Source organism: Corvus hawaiiensis, chromosome Z, assembly GCF_020740725.1.
Source record: "Corvus hawaiiensis isolate bCorHaw1 chromosome Z, bCorHaw1.pri.cur, whole genome shotgun sequence".
Lineage (NCBI taxonomy): Eukaryota > Metazoa > Chordata > Aves > Passeriformes > Corvidae > Corvus > Corvus hawaiiensis.
This window is the reverse complement of record NC_063255.1, coordinates 38,532,518-38,558,403: the sequence shown is the minus strand read 5'-3', so window position 1 is coordinate 38,558,403 and position 25,886 is coordinate 38,532,518. Positions and strand designations below refer to the sequence as shown.

Below are 25,886 nucleotides of genomic sequence, written 5' to 3'. Positions count from 1 at the left end.
AGTTTGCACCTTTATTAATTTTCTACTTCAGGACCATTCAAAACTCATTCCTATTAAAGAAGCAATAGGCCATTTAGGAAAATGCAATGATAACAAGTTAATCTCTGAAAGCACTGAGGTAACTAATCCAATAATGATGGCATAATTTTTGTTTAGTATCCTGTAAGGCACAGATCACAAATCTACTTTTTCCATGTCTCGGTTTTGAAAGACAGGTGTCTGCTAAGGAAGGCAGAGGCCCCCCTTGAAGTGGCAGATATAACCCCTTTTCCCTCCAAGTTATTATATTTTGAAATCAAGAGCCTTTAGGCGAAGATGTGGGAAATAGGAATAACAGTTCTTTACTATATATATATATGTATATAACCAGTCAAACAAAACAACAACAACTATGGCAGTAACAGCAATCACAAACCCAGTGCCAGCCTTCTCGGCTGTCGGGCCCTTTCCCCTCGGGTGCAGTTCCGCTCGCAGCCGGCAGGGGCGCTGGCGGCTCCCGGTGAGCAGGGCAGGTGCGATGGTTCCCCCGCGGCTGCAGGGGGCGCTCCGGAGCGAGCTCGGGAAACCCGCGGCTCTGGTGCCCTGGGATCCCGGGAAGGATGGAACAAAGGCTTCACAAACCCTTGGGCAGCTGATCCCGGGCTCTCAGGAACAGCAGGCTGAAACGGCAGGGATGAACGCAAATCCGGGGTGGCAGACGAGATGTATCCAGATGGGAGAACCCCACGGAGGCCCAGGCAGGCAGGGTGAGCAGGGCTACAGAGTAGCGAAAGCTCGAAGCAGCAGCGGGGCAGGGCAGCCACAGCTCGGTCTCCAGCAGGGCAGGGAAAGCGGCTTTTGGGGTCCCGGCGTTGTTTCCAGCAGGAAGAAAGAACGGCCAAAAAGAAAGAAGCAGCAGCTCCTTTCTCTGCAGCTTCTCTCTCCGGACGCTCAGAGCGAACTGACCCCACACCCAGGTGTAGACAAAGGAGTAGCCAGGCCCGCCCCACTCCTCTTTTTGTCTTTCTTAAGTACAGCTATTTGTCCCCTAGCAACATGCATATGGGAGAAAATTCCTTTAACAGGAAAAAAAACTAAGACTAAACTAAAACCCCAACATTATCCACCCCGAATTTTTTCCCATACTAACATGTTACATGAAACTTAACTTTTTTAACCATATAAATCTATGCATTACCCAAATTATATACAAATATACATGCTGATACTGATACAAGTACAGAGCCATGGGTAGTTCACCCTAAAACAAGGTCCCCTTGAGGTAAGCATCGGGTCTCTCCATCCTTTTGCATCACCCACCAGGTGCAACCTGGTCCCTGAGCAAAAACAACCCCACGGATGGGTTTGTCTTTGCTCAAGGCGGACTTTACCCAAACAGTTTTTCCAAGCATACCTCTCATGTGCACCACTGGAACCTTATCCCCGTCTGTTGTTTGTAGGGGTTCAGATTGGGCAGGGCCTGCTCGGCTGGTGGAACCTCGAGTGTTAACTAACCAGGTGGCTCTTGCTAAATGCATCTCCTAGTGTCTGGGGCCGTGTCAGGCTCTGGGGCAGGATCAGGCTCTGGGGTAGGAACTCTACTCTCTGGGGCCATGTCAGGTTCTGGGGCAGGATCTCTAGTCTCTGGGGCTGGTGTCCGGGTAGATATCCAAGCCAATCTCAACTTATCCTTGAATGCTAAATAGAGTAGGCCTATCAGCAGCAGATGGTTAGTATTCAGAGGGAATTTAAACCCTTCGAAAATTGATGGGGTGGGCCCAAAGAACTGGTTGAGGGGTTGGGAGAAAACTTCCCCTGGTGTCATTTCCTCACAGAAGGTACCATTGTTAACATAACCCCAAAAACATATGCTCAGTGTGTGATAGCTGTTTATCCATGTGCTCACATTCCGGAGGAAGTTAAAAACCCATGAATTCCTCACCTTCTCGACCCATAACGCAAGCTGGATAACAGCAATGGTAGCCTTAGTCAGAGGACCCATATTCAAGTAAGGAGCTGCAAAGGGGAAGAATATAGCCACGGCTACATGCCACCCAAACCAGGGTAAACTAGACCACATAGTGCTGCCTAACAAGGTTCCAATATCCAGCACACAAAATAAAGTTGTCGAGGAACTGTTATTCCTTTTTCACCTCTATCTCTTAATGCCCTCAGGCCCCACGTTGGGCGCCAAGATCTGTCTCGGTTTTGAAAGACAGGTGTCTGCTAAGGAAGGCAGAGGCCCCCCTTGAAGTGGCAGATATAACCCCTTTTCCCTCCAAGTTACTATATTTTGAAATCAAGAGCCTTTAGGCGAAGATGTGGGAAATAGGAATAACAGTTCTTTACTATATATATATATGTATATAACCAGTCAAACAAAACAACAACAACTATGGCAGTAACAGCAATCACAAACCCAGTGCCAGCCTTCTCAGCTGTCGGGCCCTTTCCCCTCGGGTGCAGTTCCGCTCGCAGCCGGCAGGGGCGCTGGCGGCTCCCGGTGAGCAGGGCAGGTGCGATGGTTCCCCCGCGGCTGCAGGGGGCGCTCCGGAGCGAGCTCGGGAAACCCGCGGCTCTGGTGCCCTGGGATCCCGGGAAGGATGGAACAAAGGCTTCACAAACCGCTGGGCAGCCGATCCCGGGCTCTCAGGAACAGCAGGCTGAAACGGCAGGCTGAAACGGCAGGGATGAACACAAATCCCGGGTGGCAGACGAGATGTATCCAGATGGGAGAACCCCACGGAGGCCCAGGCAGGCAGGGCGAGCAGGGCTACAGCGTAGCGAAAGCTCGAAGCAGCAGCGGGGCAGGGCAGCCACAGCTCGGTCTCCAGCAGGGCAGGGAAAGCGGCTTTTGGGGTCCCGGCGTTGTTTCCAGCAGGAAGAAAGAACGGCCAAAAAGAAAGAAGCAGCAGCTCCTTTCTCTGCAGCTTCTCTCTCCGGATGCTCAGAGCGAACTGACCCCACACCCAGGTGTAGACAAAGGAGTAGCCAGGCCCGCCCCACTCCCCTTTTTGTCTTTCTTAAGTACAGCTATTTGTCCCCTAGCAACATGCATATGGGAGAAAATTCCTTTAACAGGAAAAAAAACTAAGACTAAACTAAAACCCCAACATTCCATTACAGTGGCAGAAGAAATCTTAATAAAAGGGCCCCCTTATGAAATATGCTGCAGCTCAAAAAGCTCTTGAGAAAATACTCTGACCCCATATTGCCATTCAAGACAATCATATTGGATCAAAGGTCTGCTGGGATATGGAGCATCTGTGGTGGATGAAAGGCTTAGATTTTATCAGTTATTGTAAGATATAATCATCAAAGAATGAGAAAGGATTAATGGAACAAAATAAGTAAGATGTGTAGCCACTTTTAATTTTGAAACATAAAGAACTCAGTATTTTCCTGACAATTTACTACTGTAATTTTACTGTAGATTACTACTATCCATTATGATTTTCATGTATTTTCAAGTGACAATACAGCACCCTCTGTTTTCCCAACAATGCAGCACTGGGTGCAAGTCTGAAAACAGAGCAGCAGTTAAACAGATGACCAAGTATCAAATTTAAGCCATGATTTACAATGGTGAATGTTTCCAGAACCCACTTCCTTTGGAACGAAGTATAGCAAGAAATAAAAGAGAAAAAGGCTTTGGTAGTTCTTTCCTACCTCTGTAGGGTGGAACAAAGAGGTCAGCATTCATCCAACAGAGAAACCATAGCTGAGTTCTCAGTGCTTCTGAAAATTTAGTAACCTCTTTTGGTGCCTTAATAAAATTGTAAAGTTCCAAAGAGGGCCAAAGGATAAATCAAACCCAAAAGGGACCTGTAGGAAGGCAGGATTTGCTTTTCCCTTGCTTCAGTTACGCAGTGTCAGTCTTTTTTATTGTGGCTCTTTCCTGCTTGTTTTTAAGGAGTGCTTTGTTACCAAAGCTTTATAGAAACAAATATTTGAGATGTTATCTTGATGAGAAAGGTTCTTTGATCATAGATGTGCATCTATGAATTTGCAAGCAGAATTTCTGAAGTTAAATAACGTCGTTATTTTCTGTAAGGTTAGTAAGGTTATGCTCCATATACAGCCAGTCACAAAATCCTATTTGCCTCTTAAATCCTTTTTATAAAAAAAAAAAATCACTAAAAATTACAGACTAGATCTTGAAAAAAAGAATCTACTCATAGGCAAAGCAGAAAAAAATATACAGTGCATTCTTCCCTGTTGGCTGATTTTGTTGGAGCAGAATTTCAGAAGAAAAGGATCTACAACAATACTAACCCTTCTTATATTTGGGGGTTTTCTTGTGTCACTGAAAATTTTGAAAAAAGGGACAGCAAAGGGGGTAAAATGTCAACTGAAGCACATTTTTAAGAGAATATAACCTCCACTTTCCAACACAAGACTACTTCTCTCCGTTCTATGAATTGCAAGTGCTTTATTTACCCCAGGAAGGTCTTGCCTTCAGACAATGTCTTGAGGTTCCTGGAGCATTTGGCAGAGAACATTCTGACACAGCTGGTGAGTGAGCCAACTAGGGACAGCAGCTTCTGGACCTGCTGTTTGCAAACAGAGAACGTCTGGTGGGTGATGTGATCGCTAGAGGCCATCTTGGGCACAGCAGTCACAAAATGATGGGAGTTTTTGGTTCTCAGAGATATAAGGAGGGGTGACAGGAGAACTGGTGCTTGGGACTTCTGGAGGGCAGAGTTTGGCCTGTTTAGGAGATTGGTTGAGAGACTCCCTTGGGCAGCAGTCCTGAAGGGCAAAGGAGTCCAAGAAGGCTGGACATGCTTTAAGAAGGAAATCCTAAATGCACAGAAGCACAGGAGCTGTCCCCATATGCTGAAACACAAGCATCCAGGGAAGACCAGCTTGGCTGAACATAGAGCTTTGGCTGGAATTCAGGGAAAAAAGAAGAGTTTATGACCTTTGGAAGAAGCAACAGACAACTCAAGAGAACTGGAAGGATTTTGTGAGTTTATGCAGTGAGGAAATTAAAAGGGCCAAGTCCAATGAGATCCTAATCTGGCTATGCCATAAAAGACAATAAAAAATGCTTTGGCAAATACATCAGCAACAAGTAGAGATCTAAGGAGAATCTCCATTCTTAACTGGGTGCAGAGGGAAACACAGTGACAAAGGATGAGGAAAGAAGGCTGATGTACTTAATGCCTTCTTTGACTCAGACTTTAATAGCAAGACCAGTTGTCCTCAGGGTACTCAGCCCCCTGGGCTGAAAGACAGAGATGAGGAACAGAATAAGCCCTCATGACCCAGGAGGAAATGATCAACAGCCTGAAACACCTCTTAGATGCACACAGGTCTATGGGGCTGAATGGGATCTATCCAAGGGTTCTGAGGACACTGGTGGAAGTTCTCACAGAGCCACTTTTCATCATTTACCAGCACTCCTGGTAAATGGACCCAGTTGACTGGAAGTTAGCAAATGTGACCCATTTACCATCTACAAAAGGGTCAGAAGAAGAATCCAGGGAACTACAGACCTGTTAGCCGGACCTTGGTGCTGGGGACTGTCCTGGAGCAGGTCATCCTGAGTGCCATTATGTCACAGAATATGTGCAAGATAACCAGGGGATCAGACTCAGCCAGTGTGGGTTTGTGAAAGGCAGGTCCTGTTTGACCAACCTGATCACCTTCTGTGGCCAGGTTACCAACTTAATGGAAGAGGGAAAGGCTGTGGATGTTGTCTACATGGACTTTAATAAAGCCTTTGACATCATTTCCCACAGCAGTCTCCTGGAACAGCTGGTTACTGATGGCCTGCATGAGTGTCTCTTTTGCTGGATTAAGTACTGGCTCAATGGCTGGGCCCAAATATTTGTGTTTAGTGGAATTACATCCAGTTGACGTCCAGTCGCTAGTGGGGCTCCCCAGGGCTCAGTGTTGGGTCCAAGTCCTATTTACATCTTTATCAAATATTTGGATGAGGAGATCAAGTGCCCCCTCAGTCAGTTCCCAGAGGACACCAAGTTGGGTGGGAGTGTTGATCTGCAAGAGGGTAGGAAAGCTCTGCAGAAGGATCTGGACAGACTGGATCAATGGGCCAAGGCCAATGGTACGTGATTCATGGAGAAGTGCTGAGTCCTGCACTGGCCGCAACAACCCCCACGCAGGACTACAGACTGGGGGCAGAGTGGCTGGAAAGCTGCCCAGTGGAAAAAGACCTGGCGGTGCTGAGCATGAGCCAGTGTGTGCCCAGGTTGCCAAGAAGGTCAGTGGCATCCTGGCCTGTATCAGCAATAGGGTGGCCAGCAGGACCAGGGCAGTGATTGTCGCCCTGTACTCAGCACTGGTGAGGCCACACCTCAAATGCTGTGTTCAGTTCTGGGCCTGTCACTGTAAGAAGGACATTGAGGTGCTGGGGCATGTCCAGAGAAGGGCAACAGAAATCAGGTAGGGTCTGGAGCACACGTCCTGTGAGAAGGCTGAGGGAGCTGGGGGTGTTTAGCCTGGAGAAAAGGGCGGCGAGGGGAGATCTTATCCCTTTCTTACAACTACCTGAAAGATTGTAGCAAAGTAGGGGGAGGTCTGTTCTCACAGGCAGCAGAAGACAGGACAAGAGAAAATTGCCTCAAGTTGCACCAGGGGAGGTTTAGATTGGATATTAGGAAAAATTTCTTCATTGACAGGGTAGTCAGGCATTGGAATAGGCTGTTCTGTTGGTGATGGCATCATCACTCCTGGAAGCGTTCAAAAGGTGTGTAGATGTGGCACTTGGGGACATGGTGGTGAACATGATAGTGCTGGGTTACTGGTTGGACTTGATTATCTTAATGGTCTTTTCCAACCTTATCAATTCCATAATTTTATGACCAGAGTTCAGGGATTGAAAAACACCCACCAAGATGCACATATAACAAATTCCCACAGAAAAGCCAGAAAAAACCCAGGAAAAGCCAGCACTCCCAGCTGACCCACAAGCGATGGCTTCCTAAGCAGTCCTACTGCAGTGCTTCTTCATGAGGGCTTCCAGAGCCTTTGCTTTTTCACATACTTAGTCTGTCCGATGGCATGTGAGAAATAATATGGTGCTTATTAAGGGGATATGTGTTCTCTGGAACTGGAAAAAAGCATCAGCTGGGTCACAGCCCACTTCTGGGTCTGACACACAATTTCAATGGGAAAAAATTAAGTGTTATTCCAAGTATCCATGCAAAGAAGACCTTAAAGAGAAAGGTACTCTGAGGCCAGAGAAAATAATTTTAAATGACACAGTGCAGTGTCTTCAATTCAAAGCCTGTTGTTTCTATTACATGTACATTAAGGAAGCTAAGAACACCACTTCCAGTAAGTCAGTACCCTTCCATTCTGCTTAATCCTATTTGTACTCCAAAGAAATGAATCAAAACAACAGGACTGTGGAAGGGAGGCCTAGAGACTACGATAGTGTGTAGAACAGTGCAGAAGAAAATTCTTTAGGGAAAGTCAGGGAAGCCAGCCCCCAGACCAAGGGAAAACACTTCTCTGGAGCCTCTTCTTCTAAGGTTCCCTTTTGTAAACAACAAAAACTAAAGCAGAATCAGAAAATGAAACAATGTGCGCTGGGAATGTCAGCCCCAAGGAAATTGTGAAATCCAAGGTGCAACGTCCTGTATTTTGGGAGACTTTTAATACATTTCAGGACAAAAAAGCACATGCAAAAACATAAGCCTACCTGGTATTTATCTTGGACTCAATGCTAAAATAACTTGCCAGTAGCAAATTCCATACACTGAAACCACAGTTCTTACTACACACTCGTGTGTTTCCCATCATACACACTCACACACATAGACACACACAGATTGCATAGAAAAACACTCAAAAAGCCAGCATCAACATTATAAAAAAAAATCCCCCAAAGCAAGTTATCACCTCACCTCTGTGTAGGAACACTGGGCTCTTATGCTCAGCATGCAGGCACAGCCAAACCTCCCTTGTCCATCTGAATGACACCCCTGGTCATTTTACACAAACTTCAAATGCACCTTTTAAAGAAATTTTTGTGAGTCCTCCCACATGGGCTCAGGTATAGTTCTCTCTATTTCTCTTTCTGCTGTTTCCTTTACTTTCTACTACACAGCTCACAAGCTTATTTTCTTCTCTGTGTTTCAGCATCCCTTTGCCCTGCATCTACCAAGGCAAACAAACCAGCACCACTGCATCTGTGTGTGTACTACTTCACACAGAATATCCAGGTCCCATGTTGCCAAGCTGAAACAAGTCTCATTAGTAGCAAAACTCAAACTTTCTTCTATGTATTTTTTTCAGTTGCACCACTCACATCCAATTTCTACCCTACTTTAGTTCTTATTTAATTTTTCCAGTTTGAATGGTCCTAGTTACTTACCGTGATTGTGAAACAAAGGATTTAACTATTCAGAGCCCATGTCACCTTTTGTTAGAAGAATCTTGGGCTTTCTCTATTAGTATTTTTTCTGCTAAATATATCTGATAAAAATGGCTTTCAAAAATGTAAACTCTCCATTGGACTAATGCAAAATCTGAATCATAAAACAATTTGTGAAACATACACAAAACAGAAAGTCAACAAAACAGAAAAAATGCAGGTAATAATTTCCCAGGGAATATGCTCTGAAGGCTTCTTACAGGGATTTATTTTTTGAGATTCCTCAGGCCTGCCCAGCCCCAAATCAAAATTGTAATATCTTACAACAGATCTTGTATTTCTGCACTAGCTCTTTTCATTGGCTTTTTGAAACAATTCAAACTGCATCTCACAGGTATCTGTGGTCATAGCTCCATTCACTAGCTAACCGTGAGCCATGCTGACATCCCTGTGAGGATGTACAAGAGGGAAAGCAAGGAAGAGGAAGGGCAAAGAGAGAAAGAGGTGTTGTGATTAAAATAATATTTAAATTAAAAGGACAACACCCCCCCGCACCTCAACTATTGCCCTACATAGATCTGGTTCCACAGAGGTAACGGTGCAGTAATTTTCTTGACTTAAAAGGTTTTCTAAGATTTAAACAGAAGGAAAATTAAAAGGTGATAAATTAATACAGAATGGCAAAACCAGAATACAATTATAAAGTATCACAATGATAAGAGAAAGACTGTCTATAATGGCAGTGACCTGGAGGCCTAGGTTTATAGTTCACAAGGCTATCCCAGCAAAACTCTTCTGTACATTTCAGATGGGTGTGAGAAAGGTCCCTCCCACAAACAAAATCTGCTGCTTGTTGTTTCTCCTTGTGCTCCAGATGCAGCTCAAAAAGACTCCTGAAGTATGTGAATCCCTTCATGAACTCCCAGAGTACCACTGACTAAAGAGTACCACTGACTAAATTACAATTACAGCTCAAGGCAAAAAAACCCTGCATTTTTTTGCTTGATTCTCAACCTCAGCTACATGCAACTAGCTCAAGAATGAGCTGAAGCCTCAGCAGTCAGAAATCTTTGTACCTTTTGTAGTCAACAACAGCAGAGGACGCTTCCGTAGAGATGACCCATTGTGTCCAAGGCACATACTGTGGATTAAAGGAAGAGTATGAATAGTGTAACCAGAAGCACAGTTTTCACTGTGTACTGATGGACCAAACCATTAAAGATTAATACAAATTTAAGTTTGCAGATTTACCTATGAATAATTCCACTGATGACAATATAAAAGCAATATTTTCTTAGAGCTCTTAAATGCCCTTGCTGAGTCATGGCTTATTCCCATCAGATTTTTCAGCAATTTCCATGCTCCATGTATACTTATTTAAATAATAAAATGTTCAAATGTTCAGAATAGTGTAGCATGACACAGCATAGAACAGAACAGAAGAGACTGTTTCAGCTGGCAGGGATCTACAGTGATCATCTAGCCCTACCACCCGATCAGGGCTGACCACCCGATCAGAAAAGTTAAATCCTATTATTAAGGGCATTGTTCAAATGCTTCTTTTTAAGTTACTAACAGGCACGGGGCATTGACAACCTCTCTAGGAATCCTGTGCTATTGTTTGACTACCCTCTCAAGGAAAGAAATTCTTCTGAATTTCAGGTCTGAACTTTCTATAATGTGAGGTCTCCAGAAATATCCCACACCTTGCAGCCAAGCTCCCCCCAGGAGAGACCTATGTTCCTCTGTGCAGCCCCAGAGTCGTGGTGCCTGGCCTGCCCTCGCTGCTTTCTGCCTTTCCACCCATTCCAGCTGCATGCCTGGGGCCGTCTGGGACCATCTCTGGTCTTGGCATGGGGACCTGGGTCTTCCTTTGCAGCTTGGCCACAGCTCCTGGTGCCAAACCCAGCAGCTGCCCTCTGTCCCTCTGCTCATTTTGCATGGTCAGCTTGGCTGCAGGAGGGGATCTGTGTCAGAGGAAGGTGAGGAGCCTGGGGAGCACAGAGGAGAAGAGTTTTTCTGTGGGGTTCTCTCACAGCAAATTGTCCTGGTGGACATCCTGCAGAGAGCATGTGATGGGGGGAGTAGTGGGGGTGGGGGTGGGGGTGGGGGTGCTGGGGAGCTGAACGAAGAGTCAGAATCACCAAATCATTTAGGTTGAAAGAGAACCTGAGATCATTTGAGTCCAGCCTTTGACTGATCAGCACTGTCAGCTAGATCATAACACTGAGTGCCATGTCCAGTCATTTCTTGTACACCTCCAGAGATGCTGTCATGGGTTAGCAAGCACAGTCCCGGAAGTGATGTCTTTGCTAAGGGGTGCTTACAGTTTCCTCTGGGACCTTGCAGAACCTATCAGCTGGCCAGTTTGAATATGGACAATTCTTTAAGCCACTTAAAGTTGTGACCACCTCTGTGATCCACATTTAAGAATAGTAAACCCCGAGGCAGAGTCTCTCTCTCGTTTCCCGTGCTGGGACAGGTGGCTGCGGGCTCCGTGCGGGGCCAGCGGGCCCTGCCCAGGCCCTGCTCGAGCCAGGCTGGGCCGGGCCACGGCCATCCTGGAGCCGATGGGCCCTGTTCCAGCCGTGGAACCCCCCCACAGCCCTGCTGTGGGCAGCCAGAGTGGCTCAGCTCCCCCCCTCTCCAGTGCAGCCAAGATTCAGCTGAAGCTGCCCTGCTGTCCAGCAAAAGATCATGGGACCAACAGCGATAATCGACATTCCAGCTGCAAGGCCTAGGTGAGATTAACCCTTTTAGTGCTGCGAAGAGCTGAAAACCTGAGGGAAGAGAAAGAGGAGATGCTTAAAGCTGAAATTCTATTGTGAAGCTATATGTCAGAGTATCCATTGTAATTTCATGAAGGCATGGGGGGTGGAGCGTTCAGCTTGTACTTGTGAGCAAAAGCACCTGTGCTGAGATAGGCAGATGCTGACGCAGCTGTAATTTCATGAGAAGTTTGAACAGGGAGAGATGGAAGCGATGAGGACTTTTGCTCCAAATGGAAAAGGAGAAACCTCAGTTCCTAGAGATGCTCCCAGAGATAGTCCTAAAGATGAAGAAGACCCTTTGCTCCCAGGGAAGGAGAAGGGGCTCTGTTCTTAGAGATGAAATGCTCCCAGAAATGGGTGAAGAGAACTTTTGTTTCTGAACAGCTCAACCTTAAAATTTTACCCTGGTAATTCAAGAGTGGACCCTCGAAAGCAGTTGTGGGAAAAGCTGCAAGTCGTGGGAAGGGACTCACATGTGAGCAGAGAACCAACCCGGGCGGCTGTCTCGTTGTGATAATGTTTTCATAGCATGGGCAAGAGAGACTCCTCTTCCTAAACGGACTGAACAAGGTTATTATTGAAGTGGTAAACAGACTGAACATCTCAAGGGTTGTCTTTTTACATTGTCAGTGGGAGAAGGGAAAAAGGTGGGGGGAGGAGAAGAGTTCTGAAGGTGTGGTATAATATTTTTTCTCTTCTTTTAGGTCTGTTAATAAACTTCTTTATATTCTTTCAAGTTTGGTGCCTGTTTTGCGTTTTTTCTAATTCTTGTCTCACAGAAGATAAACAGTAATAAGTATTTTGGACCAAACCACTACACTAAATTGGTGTTTCTGCCCGGTTACAAACTGAACCCGCTACAGATGGTTGATGCCACCACCTCCCTGGGCAGTTCATTCAAAGGTTTAACAGCCCCTCCCACGAAGAAATTCTTCCTGATGTACAGCCTGAACCACCCTTCTCACAGTTTGAGGCTGTCTTCTTTTATCCTGTCACTTTCTGCATGGGAGAAGAAGACAAATCCCACCTGGCTGCACCGTCCTTTCTGGCAGTTGTAGAGAGCAGTAAGGTCTCTTCTGAGCCTCCTTTACTCCAGGCTAAACAACCCCAGCTCCCTCAGCTGCTCCTCACAGGACTTTTGCTCCAGACCCTTCACCAGCTCTGCTGCCCTTCTCTGGACACACCCCAGCACCTCAATGTCTTTCGTGTAGTGAGGGACCCAGGACTGAACACAGTATTTGAGGTGCGGCCTCACCAGTGCTGAGTACAGGGCGACAATCACTGCCCTGATCCTGCTGGCCACCCTATTGCTGATACAGGCCAGGATGCCATTGGCCTTCTTGGCCACCTGGGCACACTGCTGGATCATGTTCAACACCCCCAGGTCTTTTTCCACCAGGCAGCTTTCCAGCCACTCTTCTCCAAGACTGTAGCATGGCATGGGGTTGTGGCTGAAGTGCAGGACCCAGCACTTGCTATGTTGAATTTCATGCAATTGGTTTCAGCCTGTCCAGATCCCTTTGCAGAGCCTTCTGATGCACCAGTAGATTGACACTCCCACCCAACTTGTTGTCATCTGGGAACTGACTCAGGGGGCATTTGATACCCTCATCTAGATCATCAATAAAGATGTTAAACAGAACTGGCCCCAACACTGATCCCTGGGGAACTCCACTAGTGGCAGGCCACCAAGTAGTTGTGGCACCATTCATCACCTCTCTCTGGGCCCAGCCAGTTCTTAATCCAGCAAACAGGGCACCCACCCAAGCCATGGACTACCAGCTTTTCCAGGAGAATGCTGTGGGAGACAGTATCAAAGGCTTCACTGAAGGTAGACAACATCCACAGCCCTTCCCTCATCCACTGGGCAGGTCATGTGGGCATAGATGGAGATCAGGTTGGTCAGACAGGACCTGCCTTTCCCAAAGCCCTGCTGGCTGGGCCTCATCCCCTGGTTGTCCTGTATGTGCTGTGTGATGGCACTCAAGATGATTTGTTCTGTAACCTTCCCTGGCACCAGGGTCAGGCTGACAGTCTTGTAGCTCCCCAGATCCTCCTTCCAGTCCTTCTTGTGGATGGGTGCCACACTGGCCAACCTTCAGACATCTGGGATCTCAGTTAGCCAGGACTGATGATAAATGATGGAGAGCGGCTTAGTGAGCACTTCTGCCAGCTCCATCAGCACCCTTGGGTGGATCCCATCTGACTCCACAGACTTGTGGCTGTCTAAGTGGCACAGCAGATCACTAACAACTTCCTCCTGGATTGCAGGGGTTTTGTCCTGCTCCCCATCCCTGTCTACCAGCTCAGGGGGCTGGCTGCCCTGAGGATAACTGGGCTTTCTGTTAAAGACTGTGGCAAAGAAGGCATTAAGTACCCCAGCCTTTTCCTCATCCTTGGTGACTCTGTTCCCTTCCATGTCCAATAAAGGATGGAGATTTTCCTTGGCTCTCCTTTTGTTGTTAAAGCATTTATAAAACCACTTTTTATAATCTTTCACAGCAGTGGCCAGACTGAATTCTAGTTGAGCTTTCTAGTTTTCTTTCTACATGACCTAAAGACATCCTTTTACCCTTCCTGAGTTGCCTGCCCCCTCTTCCAAAGGTCATAAGCTCTCCTTTTTTTTCCCTGAGCTCCTGTGAAAGTTCCTTGCTCAGCCAGGGCAGTAGTCTTCCCCACTGGCTTGTCTTTTGGGCCATAGGGTCGGCAAGCTGCAAAGATTTGAGCTCAAGGGATGGAAAGACCAAACAGAAAAGCCACATTTTTTGTGCTCCATTGTGCTAAAGTTTGTATCCCCTGTGCACACATGACATCCTAATTCATCTAGGTGACTCACAGATCCAGCATGTCTTAACTGGCAGCTTGAGTTAAGCCTGGAGAAGAGCCTGTGAGAATGCTTGGATTAGCAGAACAGACTAAAACACAAGATGCCTTGTGTTCCGTGCATCATTAACCCTAAATACAATCTTCTCCACTGCAGGCTTATCTTGCACCAATGGCAAGCAGGCCTAGCTGCTGTGGCAGCAGAAACACTAGCGACACATCCAGTTACGGCTGTGAAAATGGAGAGTGGAAGTGTTCATAAGGAAAGCTGTGATAAGTGGCCTGGATGACACTGCAGACAACTGAGTATCTGAGGGAGAGATTTCTTTTGCTTACATAGTGTCTGTAGGAGCAAAATAATATCTGCAGCATCAAATATGTAAAATATGCCAGCATAATACATTTTTTTCTCTTTTTTTGGTCAAAGCAGAGTACTGCTTTGCTTTTGTGCTTAATGAGCTGAAATTAACCAGGGAAAGTTAAACTGGGCATGTATTTTTTCAAGCTACTCAAGCTAGGTGGTGCAGTTTCCTGGCATGCACTCTGTTCTAGCAATAAGATTCAACATGTATGCAACAAAAAAGACAAGAATGATTAAATGGAGTTGGAAAGTAGTAATTGTTCTCATTGCTTGAAGCAGACATTAAAAATAATTAAAATTTGGCAGTGGTATATTCAGATATAAACAGTCAGTGTCTCAAATTCTCATTGGGAGTAAAAGTTAACAAAAATGAAACACCTGTTCATACATCAGTGCTGCTGCAGTTTAGCAGCATGCAGCATTCCTGAAGCTGTTAAATACATGCATTAGGCCAACAAAAATTTGGGCACATGTTTACTTAAGGCCTGAATAAATACGGCCAATCTCTGGCAAAAATCTAATCAAGTTCTTACCTGTGGTTAATAAGACTGACAGCAAAATGATAAGAAACCTTAACATGACAAGTAATATAATGTAAATAGCTTTTGTTGATGCAAAATGGAATTTTAAAAGAAAAAATCCTATGTTCTGACGGAGAGAATGTATTGATTTATTTACATGGTTTCCAGCTGTGTGAATGGAACTGCTCCCATGGATGGCTGGGACACAGAAGACGAAGTGAGTGAGCTGAGCTAAAGCAAGGCCTAACTGAGCGCTGTTCTCATGGGCGGTATCTACAAAAGCCAAATCTGCAACCTGACTCAGGCTGGCTAATCCTGAGGGTGTGAGGGGGAGTATTTTGAGGAGCAAAAATACATGTGTTTTGCATTTCAAGTCCTTTAACTCTATTTTTCTCTTGTGTGGTAAAACTTCCAGAAAACATAAAATAGAAAATTGTATTTGTATTTCCTCTGACCATGGAAAGTAGAGGCTGAATTATAAATTATCTCAAGACACGTTTGGGCTTTTTGCTTATGAGAAATTTAGAAGACTCATGTAAAAAAGTCATCTAAGGGTTACAGGATAAAATAAAGGACTGCTGGCTCTGTGGCACTTTGAAGGATGCTCAGCAGAGTATCTGCACAGGAGAAACCACACCGAGGTTTATGATGCAAATGACTTCAGACAGATGTTGCTACTTAACACTGTTCACTCTGCTGCCCACTGTAGCCTCTCCTCCCTGCCAAGTGGGGCTCATGCAGGGCACAGGGACCTGCACCCTGGCTGGCAGCGGTAGCATGCTTCCCAGAGGGAATTTTGTCAAGAGTCTCCCTTCTTATGGATGGCTGTAGTTTTCAGAACTGCACGTTTATTTTTTCTTCCACAAAGTGGAAATACCAGACTGATTTTCTTATCCAATTTAGGGAGCAACCACAGAGATGGGAAAAAGACAAAGAATTTCCTCCCACATCTAAGAAGAAATAACCGTTATATAAAGTGTTTATATAAGCCAAGTGTTTATATATTAGCAAAGAGTTTGAAGTCTACACAAATTGTTTCATTCAGAGTGAGAATGACATGTATAACCCAGTCGTAAACCTATCCCCCAACCTGCAACAAAGGTAACAGAATCAACAGACAAGGACCAGCATGCTACCATTTGGACAGGGTAGCAAATGGCTCCTGCTCCAAAATGGGCAAATCTGAATATCCCACACATCCCAAATATCGAAAGATCGCAGATTCACGCTCCAAATCAGAATGATTGCATGGTTGCACCTGCAGAGATGACCAGCAGTAAATAAAGAAGCATTCCATAAACAACCAAATCCATACCCTGTAAGTTATAATATTTTTTTATTCATGTTAGAATTTCTATCAGTGTTTGAACATTAATATTTAGAGAGTTTGTACAATTTCCATTCAAAGCTTAAAATGAGAACCACACTAGATCACAAATGGTAACTAAAACACAGTTCAGAATTGTATGAATATTCACACTCTCTTTCTCTCTTAACACTGTTAAACACTTTGTTTTCTCCCCGGGGTTTACAAGAAAAAGTGTGCACTGTAATTGTATCTCAGCAGTGTTCCAAAACATAATGGTATCATCATTACATATAAAATCTTTAAAAATATACTTCTGTCAAAAGACTTGATGACTACTATGTACACTACAAAAATAAATTTTCATATAAATAAATTATATGGCATAATTTTATCTTTGTAACTGAAATGACACAAACCCACTCCTACCAAACAGGCAGGCAATGAGACCCAGTTTGAATATTTTTTTCCTTTTAACTCCTTACACTAAAAGCTACAACAAGTCCATAATGTAAATGTTATATACTCTTTCCTATTTAACATTAGTAAGCACTCTATACAAATAAAAATCCATTAAACAGTAAAAACATAACTGTAATAGTGTTTCCAATACAAAAAAAATCCCTGCATTTTGTTTGTTATAAACTGGCATGACAAATACTGTAAGAAAAACATTCTTATGATACAAAAATATAAATATCACCCATGATTAAAAAAGTTAAGAAACAAAACCAAAACAAAATAAATGTTGCCAGCCACTGAGTTCTCCCCTTGCCAATGTGACTATCGAAGAAGAAGGTCTACATTGTGCACAAAGCAGCAGATAGCTCACCCACACACAAGTACGCAGGAAGACTTGGGCAGGTGGCAGACACTGCAGCTTGCCCTGGGCCCCTTCCCTCCTGAGGAAGAGCAGGCAGCAAGGCAGCCTGCAGCACAGAGGCAGCAGCAGTGCCAGTGGGAGCCCTGCCAACCTCTGACACGTAAGCGCACAAGCTTGGTGGTTGAAGGCAGCTTCCAATTAGTACCATACAGTTTTGTTGCAGAGTTTGCATGATCTGAGGTCACTATGCTGCTAGTGCTAAATTGGGGGCCCTCATCTTTTTGTCATCAAGAATTTTCATGTTAGACAGTGAACTGGACCAGTAGGCAGTTGCGACATTAACCCTTGGTGTGCACTGAAACAGTAGCTTATGTATCACGGGAATGACACCAGGCTCTCGCCACCTGCTCTTCGAGTGTTCACATTGGAGATCTGTAAACAAGTGCCTCATATCAAAGTGTTTTCAAGTGAGCAAAAAAGGCATGGAAATTTGTGCATTCTAATTATCCCCATTCGTTTTGCTGGCAAGGTCTGTGGGCAAAGAAGACTCCCTGAAGCCACTGGAGAAAAACACTTTGCCATCAAAGAATTGGCCACTGCTGTTCAGGTATATATATATATATATGTATATATATATATAAAGAAAAGCCCTACCACTGCTGTGTTTAGAAACTGAATACTGGTTGTGTTTGGCTCTGAATACAAAATTTAACATCTACCTGCTCTAAAAAACAGCTTGGAGAAGGGCAGAAAAAAGATGAAAAAAGAAGACAGAGAGAACGAAAACTTGTGTTGCATTATTTTAAATTAAGGTTCTTTGTTCCTACGGTTTGTTTCCAACTGGAACACAGATTGTAGTGTTTTTCCAGACCCTTCACCTGCAGCAATCCCCTTTTAGTTTAAAAATAATAGTACAAAAAGCTAAATTAGTTTCGCAAAGAGATCCCAGTTTAGCTGTTTTAATTAAAAGTGCCGATGCAGCATGGGAAAACACAAACAATAGAGAAAAGAACTACCCAGGCCTTACATGTCATTACCGTCCCGGCCCACCAGAAAGCCATTTCTATTTAAAAAGTGAATATACTTTTTTTTTTAATCCTTCCATTTAATTTTTATCCCTTACTGTTAACTCCTTCCTGCCATGAAAATAAGGTGACCAAAGATACTGCTTTCATTGCTGTAATGACTCAGCTAAGCTCTGGCTCACCATCAAACAATTCATTATCCAGCTTCTAATGCCACTCAATTAACAGTATCAAAATAAGGCAGATGCTCATTGTATTTCTATAACCACCAGCACCTCTCAATATCCAGCACCTTTGGAAGTAAAAAAATAATGGTTATAGTGCTTGCACTTACCTGGCACCTTCTGCAAGGGGAAAAAAGGAAATCAAAGCACTACACAAACAGTAATTAAGCCTCACATTCCTGGGAGGTAGGTAAGTGTAAATATAACCATTTTACAGAATGAGAAACTGAGCCATGGGGCAGTTAAGTGACTTGACCAAAGTCATGTGAACCAAGTCATTAAGGGTTTGGGAACTGAAACATAATTCCAAACCTCAACTCCCTGTCTTCTCTAGTATTTTAGTTGGGCCTTTGATGATGGCAGTCTATAGTTGTATATATTGGTAAACAACAACAGAGTTTTCACTAGCTCCTACTAACAGGGAAAGCCAGACTCACATCAGCATCAGTGGGTTTGTAAGCCCACCAAGTGTTAACACACAGTAGAAGAGAAACTACAGTACACCAGGAACATAGACACAGAAGCATGCATATTTCCAGATGCACACATGGACACATACAGCAAAATAAAACCTGCACATAGCTAAATCTATTTAAGCCTCCCAGATTAACTTGCTTTTCTTCATATTTGCTTATTTTAAAAATTACCACGCATAGCGTGTTTGAAAGTTAACAGTAACATTTCATACTACCACAGGGTTGTGATACGCAAATTTAAAATATTTTTAAGACATGTACCACCTTTAAAAAATCCTATTACATAGCAATATTTGCATAGAATTATACAAGTAAATTATAAAATATTTAAGCAGCAGCAACTTATGCTGAAATTTAGAACTAGATTAAGCTTAGTTGTGGCACAGATATCAATGTACAAAAAGTACAAAGAGCACACAATATTGTCCCCATTCCATTGCCCAGAGGCAAATTACTCCAGATTATACTACTTTACATTGTTCTTTTGTATATTACATATGTGTACATCTTTTAAATACTTAAAAGAAATATTTAACAAAATAATACAATAGGTTACAGTAACAGTGAACTGTTGTCCTGATGCAGCATGTCCTTTTCTACAACTTCAAGCAGTTCTTCTCTTCAAGCAATTCTGGAATACAGTTTTCCATCTTTGGCCTCTTCTTTGCTTCAATTATTACCCTGTACAAAGGAGGAGAGGGAAAAAAGCAAACATTCACCAAATTTCAAGAAAAACAAGCAAATCAAACTAAGCCAACTCATTTCATGATTCTTGTGGTTAGTTACCAGTCAGGAAATGCTGGCTCTGCTTTCATCTCAGTCATTAATTTCCTGGTGAAAAAATACTGATGCCAATTTAAAAAATGTAGATGCTTTAATTTCTAAGTTCCCAATTTTAGATACCTGTGACAAATTCAGTCAAAACCAAGGAACAGTTGGAGGACAAGTATGCTACATTGAATACTGAGCTTACTTAAGAATCTCATACTACCACGCACTTCAGCTTGAAAAAGCTGAGCCCAAGTATTTCCTTATACTGTGGATACTATTACTTGTCATACATCTAGATTGCGTGGCTAAAAGCATTCATTTCTATGTTTTGGGATGCTTGAAAACACATTTTATAATTCAGAAAGTAGTTTCACTTCGAATTATCATCAAAATTTCCATCAAAACTCTGTGTGTGTGCATGCACATGCATGCGTATGTACGTGCAAAATATTCTAGAATCAAAATAAAATTACTTTCTCTGCTCAAACTAGTGTCTGTCAATAAAAAAGCTCAGACAAGCAAAGAGAAAAAACAGGAATCCACAGATAAGTAACTATTCTAACACTTCCTTTTTCCCCTCCAAGAGAAGAACAGTGTGAAAACAGTGAGAAATAGTTTTCAGGTAACAGCCCCAAAAAGTTTTCAGTGTAAAAACTCAATGGGCAGCTCTACGCTATGCAAATCTGCAGTAGCCGCAGCAGCTGGCCCTGGCAAGGCAGAGGTCGGCTCAGACACCTCCAGTGTGCGAGGTCACTGGGAAGGCTCTCTGAAGGGCCCCCCAAAGAGCAGGGGACACCCTGCTGAGCAGCAGGGCACTAGGCATGGCAGGACTTCCCACTTCTCACTCGGCTCATCCTGCAGAGGGATTCATTCCCTTTATGGACTTTAAATTCTTTCACAAACTATTTCATTCAAGAGATGACAACTCCTGAAGTAGCTGGCAGTTTTACACTCTCCTAAGAAACGTCATTTTATATAACATTTTAGAGCATGCCTGATTCAGAGATCAAAAGACAGAACTAATGAAATGGTAAAGGCAGTCAGGACAGCTCTGAAGATGTTACACAACATGTCTGCTTCATTTTTCTCATCTGGTAAACTGGGATTGTATGATATACTTATCCATCTTGCAAGCCTTTTTAAAGTAGTTTATGTCTGAATGCACTATGACTTCTCAGTGTTGGAGAGGACTACCTTAGCCATCCTCTCATCTAGTGCAAAATGTACTATATTCATAGTTAGCACATTTAAGGTGATCAGTGTGACCTGTAAGTAGTGCTATCTAAAGAAAAGGTACCTCTGAGGAACTTCATTTTTCCTCTTTCTTTTGATCACACCATTGCCTGACACAAGCCAAAGCTTGCAGTTACATGTGATGGACCTACCCTACTGTGAGCTGTTGCCAGGTGTCCTCTCCTCACATTCAACATCTTGCAGTTCTATAACCTCTACTTTCGAATTTCTTCTTTCACACCGCACATTAAAAGGCACATGTGGGTCCTCAAACGGTGCATGGCCAGCTTCACGGTGTCCGTCGTAGGATGGAAAGCTCCCTCCCCGGGAGCTGTGGCTGTGCAGGGCAGAGTGGACAGCAACAGTGACGGAAGCCGAGGCAGTCACAGTAGTGATAGGCTGGCAGTAGGCTGCTCCTGCAGCGCCCGCGGCCCCGAACGCCGGGCTTCTCACGCTGTGGGAACGAGCCCTGGGGCCTGAGCGATCCCTGTTGCTGGGTCCCGAGTGCCCTTCAGTAGAAATTTCAAAAGCATCCCTGCGAGGGCGGTAAGGAGGTGGTCGCAGCCCTTCCCTCACTTCCCTTTTGGGCTGTCTGCCCTGACGCCATGGCTGCTGTGTGCTGGGCTCTGGATTTGATTGCAGCCTGGGATTCGGCTGATGCCTTGCTTCCGGCTGAACCACCTGAGAGGGACACGCACGGTTACACCTCTGCAAAGCAGAGCAAACAAATACTATGCTTGCTTATATTTTATGCTGAGAATAATTATAATGATGCTCTAACCCCACAAAGGGAAAGTTCTGGAATCTGTTAATTGATTTTTCCACGGTTTTTGTCTGAAGTTATTAAAACCTGGAAAGCATACCTTCAGAAAAACACAGGATGACAGCTGAAAACATTATTGTAAGCTTCCTACATGCTGGTCCATCTTTTCAAAGGGATGGGTGACAAGCACTTGATCTTAACTCAAAAAGCAGAATTGCAGGCATTTGGAAAAGGGTCTATTCCATGCAGGGAACATACACAGGATGTTAGTAGGGTAGTTTGTATAGACTGTAGGAATCTGTTTTCTGATTTCCATAAAGAGCATGAAGCACAGCAGCTATGTCAGTCAATAAACCGTGACCAACTTCAAATGTGGCTGTGCTTGTACCTATTTCTAGGCCTCTGCTGAACAAAACCAGATCTGCATTGCAGCTCAGCATGCAACATCAGCAGGGGTAGGAGACAGAGCTTTTTCACTTTCTTTTGAAATCGCAATTATGCCAACCCAGTGGCAAGATGCAGCAAGGCCCAAGATTTGGTCAAGCACTTGAACTACTTTCTTCTCACTCTGATCTTTCTCCCCAAAATGTACTATCACAGAGAGGTATATGATAGCAATTCACAAGATGTGTGAAAGAGGTTGAGATCTTGTAATCTCTCATCCTCTCTCTGAAAACAGTCATCAAACAGACTGAGAGCTCTCTCTTGTGGCTGGTGCCAATAGGATGTAACAGCAATTATCCATGCCAAAGGCCTCTGCTTTTGTACCACCGCTTTACCTCCAACTCAATTCTAAAGAAGAGAATGGGAAAAACCTTCACTCCCTGCTAACAGGTTTTGGCACAAAGCCACAATCAGCTAGAAAGAGTTTTCCATGAAAATAAATAGATCGATTAAAAAAAAAAAAGCCACACCAAAAAACTCCTTCTTGCTCTCCTGCTAGTCCATATGAAAGCTACTTAGAAAGCTACTTACAGTGGATCTTGCAAAGAGAGGATCCTCAGTCGCTTCCACTATTACTTGATGGACTGGTGCCCCAGGACCTTGTGTGGCCTCGTACTGATGAAGCTCTTCACTGATGCCAGACACGGTGGTTTGAGAGCTGTACTCAGAATCAGAGGAATCCGAAGCATTATGTGTGTGGCCAGGTGGCAGTGCAAACCTGACGGTACCGGGGGGTGGCTCAGGAGATGGTGTGGGCAATCTGTCACGTCCGTTGGCTGGAGAAACCTGATGACAGCAATGCTTTCAGTTACATTCAGCTAGCTTTACCCTTTTAATCACTAGTGCTTGACACAAACACACCCTGCCATGCCACAACAACCTTAGCAACAGTTTTCTGATGAACATGGATACTGAAATGAAAAAAATTAATGGAAGTGTAAAAGACATGATCTCCATCAGTGGATATGTATGTAAACAGGACTACACAGATTCTTCTAGGTATCATTGTCTCAGGAAGTGCCTTTATGTGTGTATGTGCATGCACTTGCACTTGTAAATATAAAAATAAAAATAATATGCGGGCTTCCCTCTCCCTTCAGCAAGCATTAGCAGTGATTTCATAAAATCACCTCTGTGGGTTGGTACAGTGTGATTCAGTGTCTATTTGCAAAGAGAGATGGATACACACATCACAGCAATATATATGGTAATAACACACACATACACATTGCTTGAGTAAGAGACAGGTCATGCATACTGTTAGGAATTAAGAGATTACACATTGTTGTCAAAACTGTTTTACTAATATTAAAAGAACCCAAACACTTCTGGAATATACTGGTGCTGTATACATACCTTGTGTTTTAGTCTTGTGCACACACATATATATAGGGATGTGAAACATAGCACACTGATTCTACTGACACGTGATAAAGATAACCCCACATAACTCCAGAGTTAATGATCAACAACTAAATATAATGTTGGTATCTCTGAACCTGGAGTCTGGATTTGAGCTTTGTCCTGTAAAGTCATCAACATCTAAGTGAAGCCTTCCCTGCATCCCTACTTGAGGGAGAAAAATGCTGCAGGGAGAGGTGACTGGACAGTGGGGACCTTCTGGCAGACCAATCATGGTTATCAAGGTGTGGTCTGTGGACCACCACTGTGTGTGTTGGTCCACACAGGCCTTCCTGGTGGTCTGCTCAGCTAAACACTTTGAGGAATTCAACAGAGCCAGTGAGGTAGGGAAGAATGTGTATAAAACACACTATCTTTTGCAAAATATTGAGGGAAATCCTTATTTTCCAAACTTGTTTGCAGATCACATTATGCTAGTAGTATAAATAACTATCAGGTTAGCTTAGTGCAACCTCTAAAACAAGACTTATTAAAGAAAATTTTAAAAGTAGAGTAGTACCAACTACATAACAAACAGCACTTTTAATAAAAAATTATTTAAAAGCCTGAGAGCAAAAAAATTAATCCAAGAAAGTTTTTAAAATAGTTTCTAAAAATTGTGGGTGACTGAGGGGGACAGCAGTGCAGACATAGTATTATTTTTTCTGTTCACCATTAATTTTACTGACCTCAGGGTATGGTCCAAAGAATGAGAGAAGAACAGGAAGCAGCACCAATCCATTGAGAACTCCCAGAATGGTTAGGATTGCCAAAACAGCAAAGAAATACCTGAAGTACAGTTTAAAGGGTTTGGGGCAGAGAATAGCCACTGTTAGAAACAGGGGATTACAAATTACTCCTGCATATGTTAAAATAATAGCGATACTAAATTGACTCTAACATATTACTAATATCAAAGAAAACAATTGTATCACTTTCTGTATAAGATATAGGGGTTTTTACCTTTTGAATTAGAGAAGCTATATTCCACAAAGTGTTAGTTGAGAAAGGAAAGAAAAAAATTACATTTGTTTATTTCCCAGAATCTGGAAGCATGTAATGTTATTTATGAATGTGTTACACAAACACAAAAATATGGAATGTGCAGGGAATGGCTGAATGGATTGAAAGCACAAATACAATGAAAAGGGGCCCCCATTAGTGAAAACCCAGCAGAAGCAAACAAATGAAGTGAAGGGTGTAGAATTTAAACAATTTAGTGTAGAAGGAAAAGAAGCCCTCTTCTCCCAGCAGCTAATCCACTGTGAAATGCTTCCGCAAGTTACAGCAGAATGTCTAATTAAATCTACAGTATATCAGGTAAGGGTTTTCCTTGCCATTCATTAATCAAACTTAACGCCTAGAATTCTGTGAGTTCCAGTTTTACCAAATAGCTTGAATTGCAATGCTTTTACAACACAGGAACCCACTTTCTGCAAAGAAAATGCCCATTCTATAGTAAGCTTCAGCATTGTACTGAGTAAGAGTGCTCCACAATGGCAGAGCTGCATTGCAGGCTAATCTTTTGTTGAACAATTTAGCATCTCTGAATACTCTTGTTTTGCGTCAGCCAATTCAAACATAAAGGCTGAAATACTATGGAAGAAGAGAAAAGTGCACAAGCAGTTGTCCTTTCCCACCACTGAGGGCTAAGGTCTGGGATCCTTCATGAATACCAAGGTAAACCTGTCAGTAAAAGGAAAGTCTTGCTAGTTGGTATTCGGCACAGCTGGGGCTCAGACTAAACTTAAGGCTGCGTTGTAACTAGTGATTTCAAGGACTGAGTCTTGGTAAATTCCTGGAGGAGAAGGCAAAGGAGAAGAACAGAGGGCAAGTTTGCTACTAATGGGTCTGCTGATTACATTGTCTAGCTGGCAACAAACTTTACTGCCTCCCTGTTTCCACATCTGATCAAATATATCAGACTCCTGTAAAACTATAAATATCCTGCTATTGTAAACATTTGGGAATTTCTGATCTGCATTAGCAAAAATCAGCAAGCCAATCTACTCTACTAACATAAACCACCAGAACTTTAAACTGGGACACAGATCAACAACAGGCATTAAAAACATTTGCATCTCATCCATCTAACGTTAGAATAAACAGGAGGATTATAGCTTTGACCAGTTGGTGTATACAATGTCTGTTAATTTACTTAATCTTCCACATTGCTGGACTAATCTGTCGCTTTCCGGAAGTTTGGGATCTTCTTCGCCCACTATAACAATGCTCAGGCTCCCCATAGTTTATTTTATTATGTTTTTTAAACACAGCAAACTAAAGTGAGATTGTGCTATAAAATGAGAAACTGATGGCCAAAAAAAGTAAAATAACAGAATTTGAAAAGTTGAAAGGCTCATTTTATAAACTGAGAGCACATCCAATCCAAATTTTGTGTGAAAGGCTGCTACGATCTTCCATTTGCTATGACACAAAAATGTGTGCCAAAATCTCATCTGTTAAGTAGGAAAGCAGTACAACAAAAATGTAGCCCTGTAAATTTAGGTTAAATCTATCAGTAACCTGTATGTCAAAATGTTCCAACCCTTACAAAACCAGGTCCTGAAAGAATAATTGTATTTCTTCAATACCAATACAATAAAGTAAAAAATAGT

General features: G+C 43.3%; 1 protein-coding gene across 6 annotated transcripts in view; it reads right to left on the bottom strand.

Annotated features, from left to right (window-relative positions):
* Positions 1-16,121: 16,121 nt before the first annotated feature.
* PTCH1 (patched 1) overlaps positions 16,122-25,886 on the bottom strand; it is an 80,618-nt gene continuing 70,853 nt past the window's right edge. For 4 of the 6 annotated variants that reach the window (XM_048291197.1, XM_048291195.1, XM_048291198.1 and 1 more), the window contains 4 exons: positions 23,958-24,057; positions 22,399-22,653; positions 20,813-21,368; positions 16,122-19,337 (listed from right to left, as the gene is read on the bottom strand). In XM_048291197.1, the coding sequence (XP_048147154.1) occupies positions 20,814-21,368; positions 22,399-22,653; positions 23,958-24,057 (910 nt within the window). In that variant the 3' untranslated portion in view covers positions 16,122-19,337; position 20,813. Of the gene's footprint in view, positions 19,338-20,812; positions 21,369-22,398; positions 22,654-23,957; positions 24,058-24,231; positions 24,249-25,886 lie in introns of those variants that run through there. The other 2 variants (XM_048291196.1, XR_007200866.1) reach the window with 2 other exon arrangements.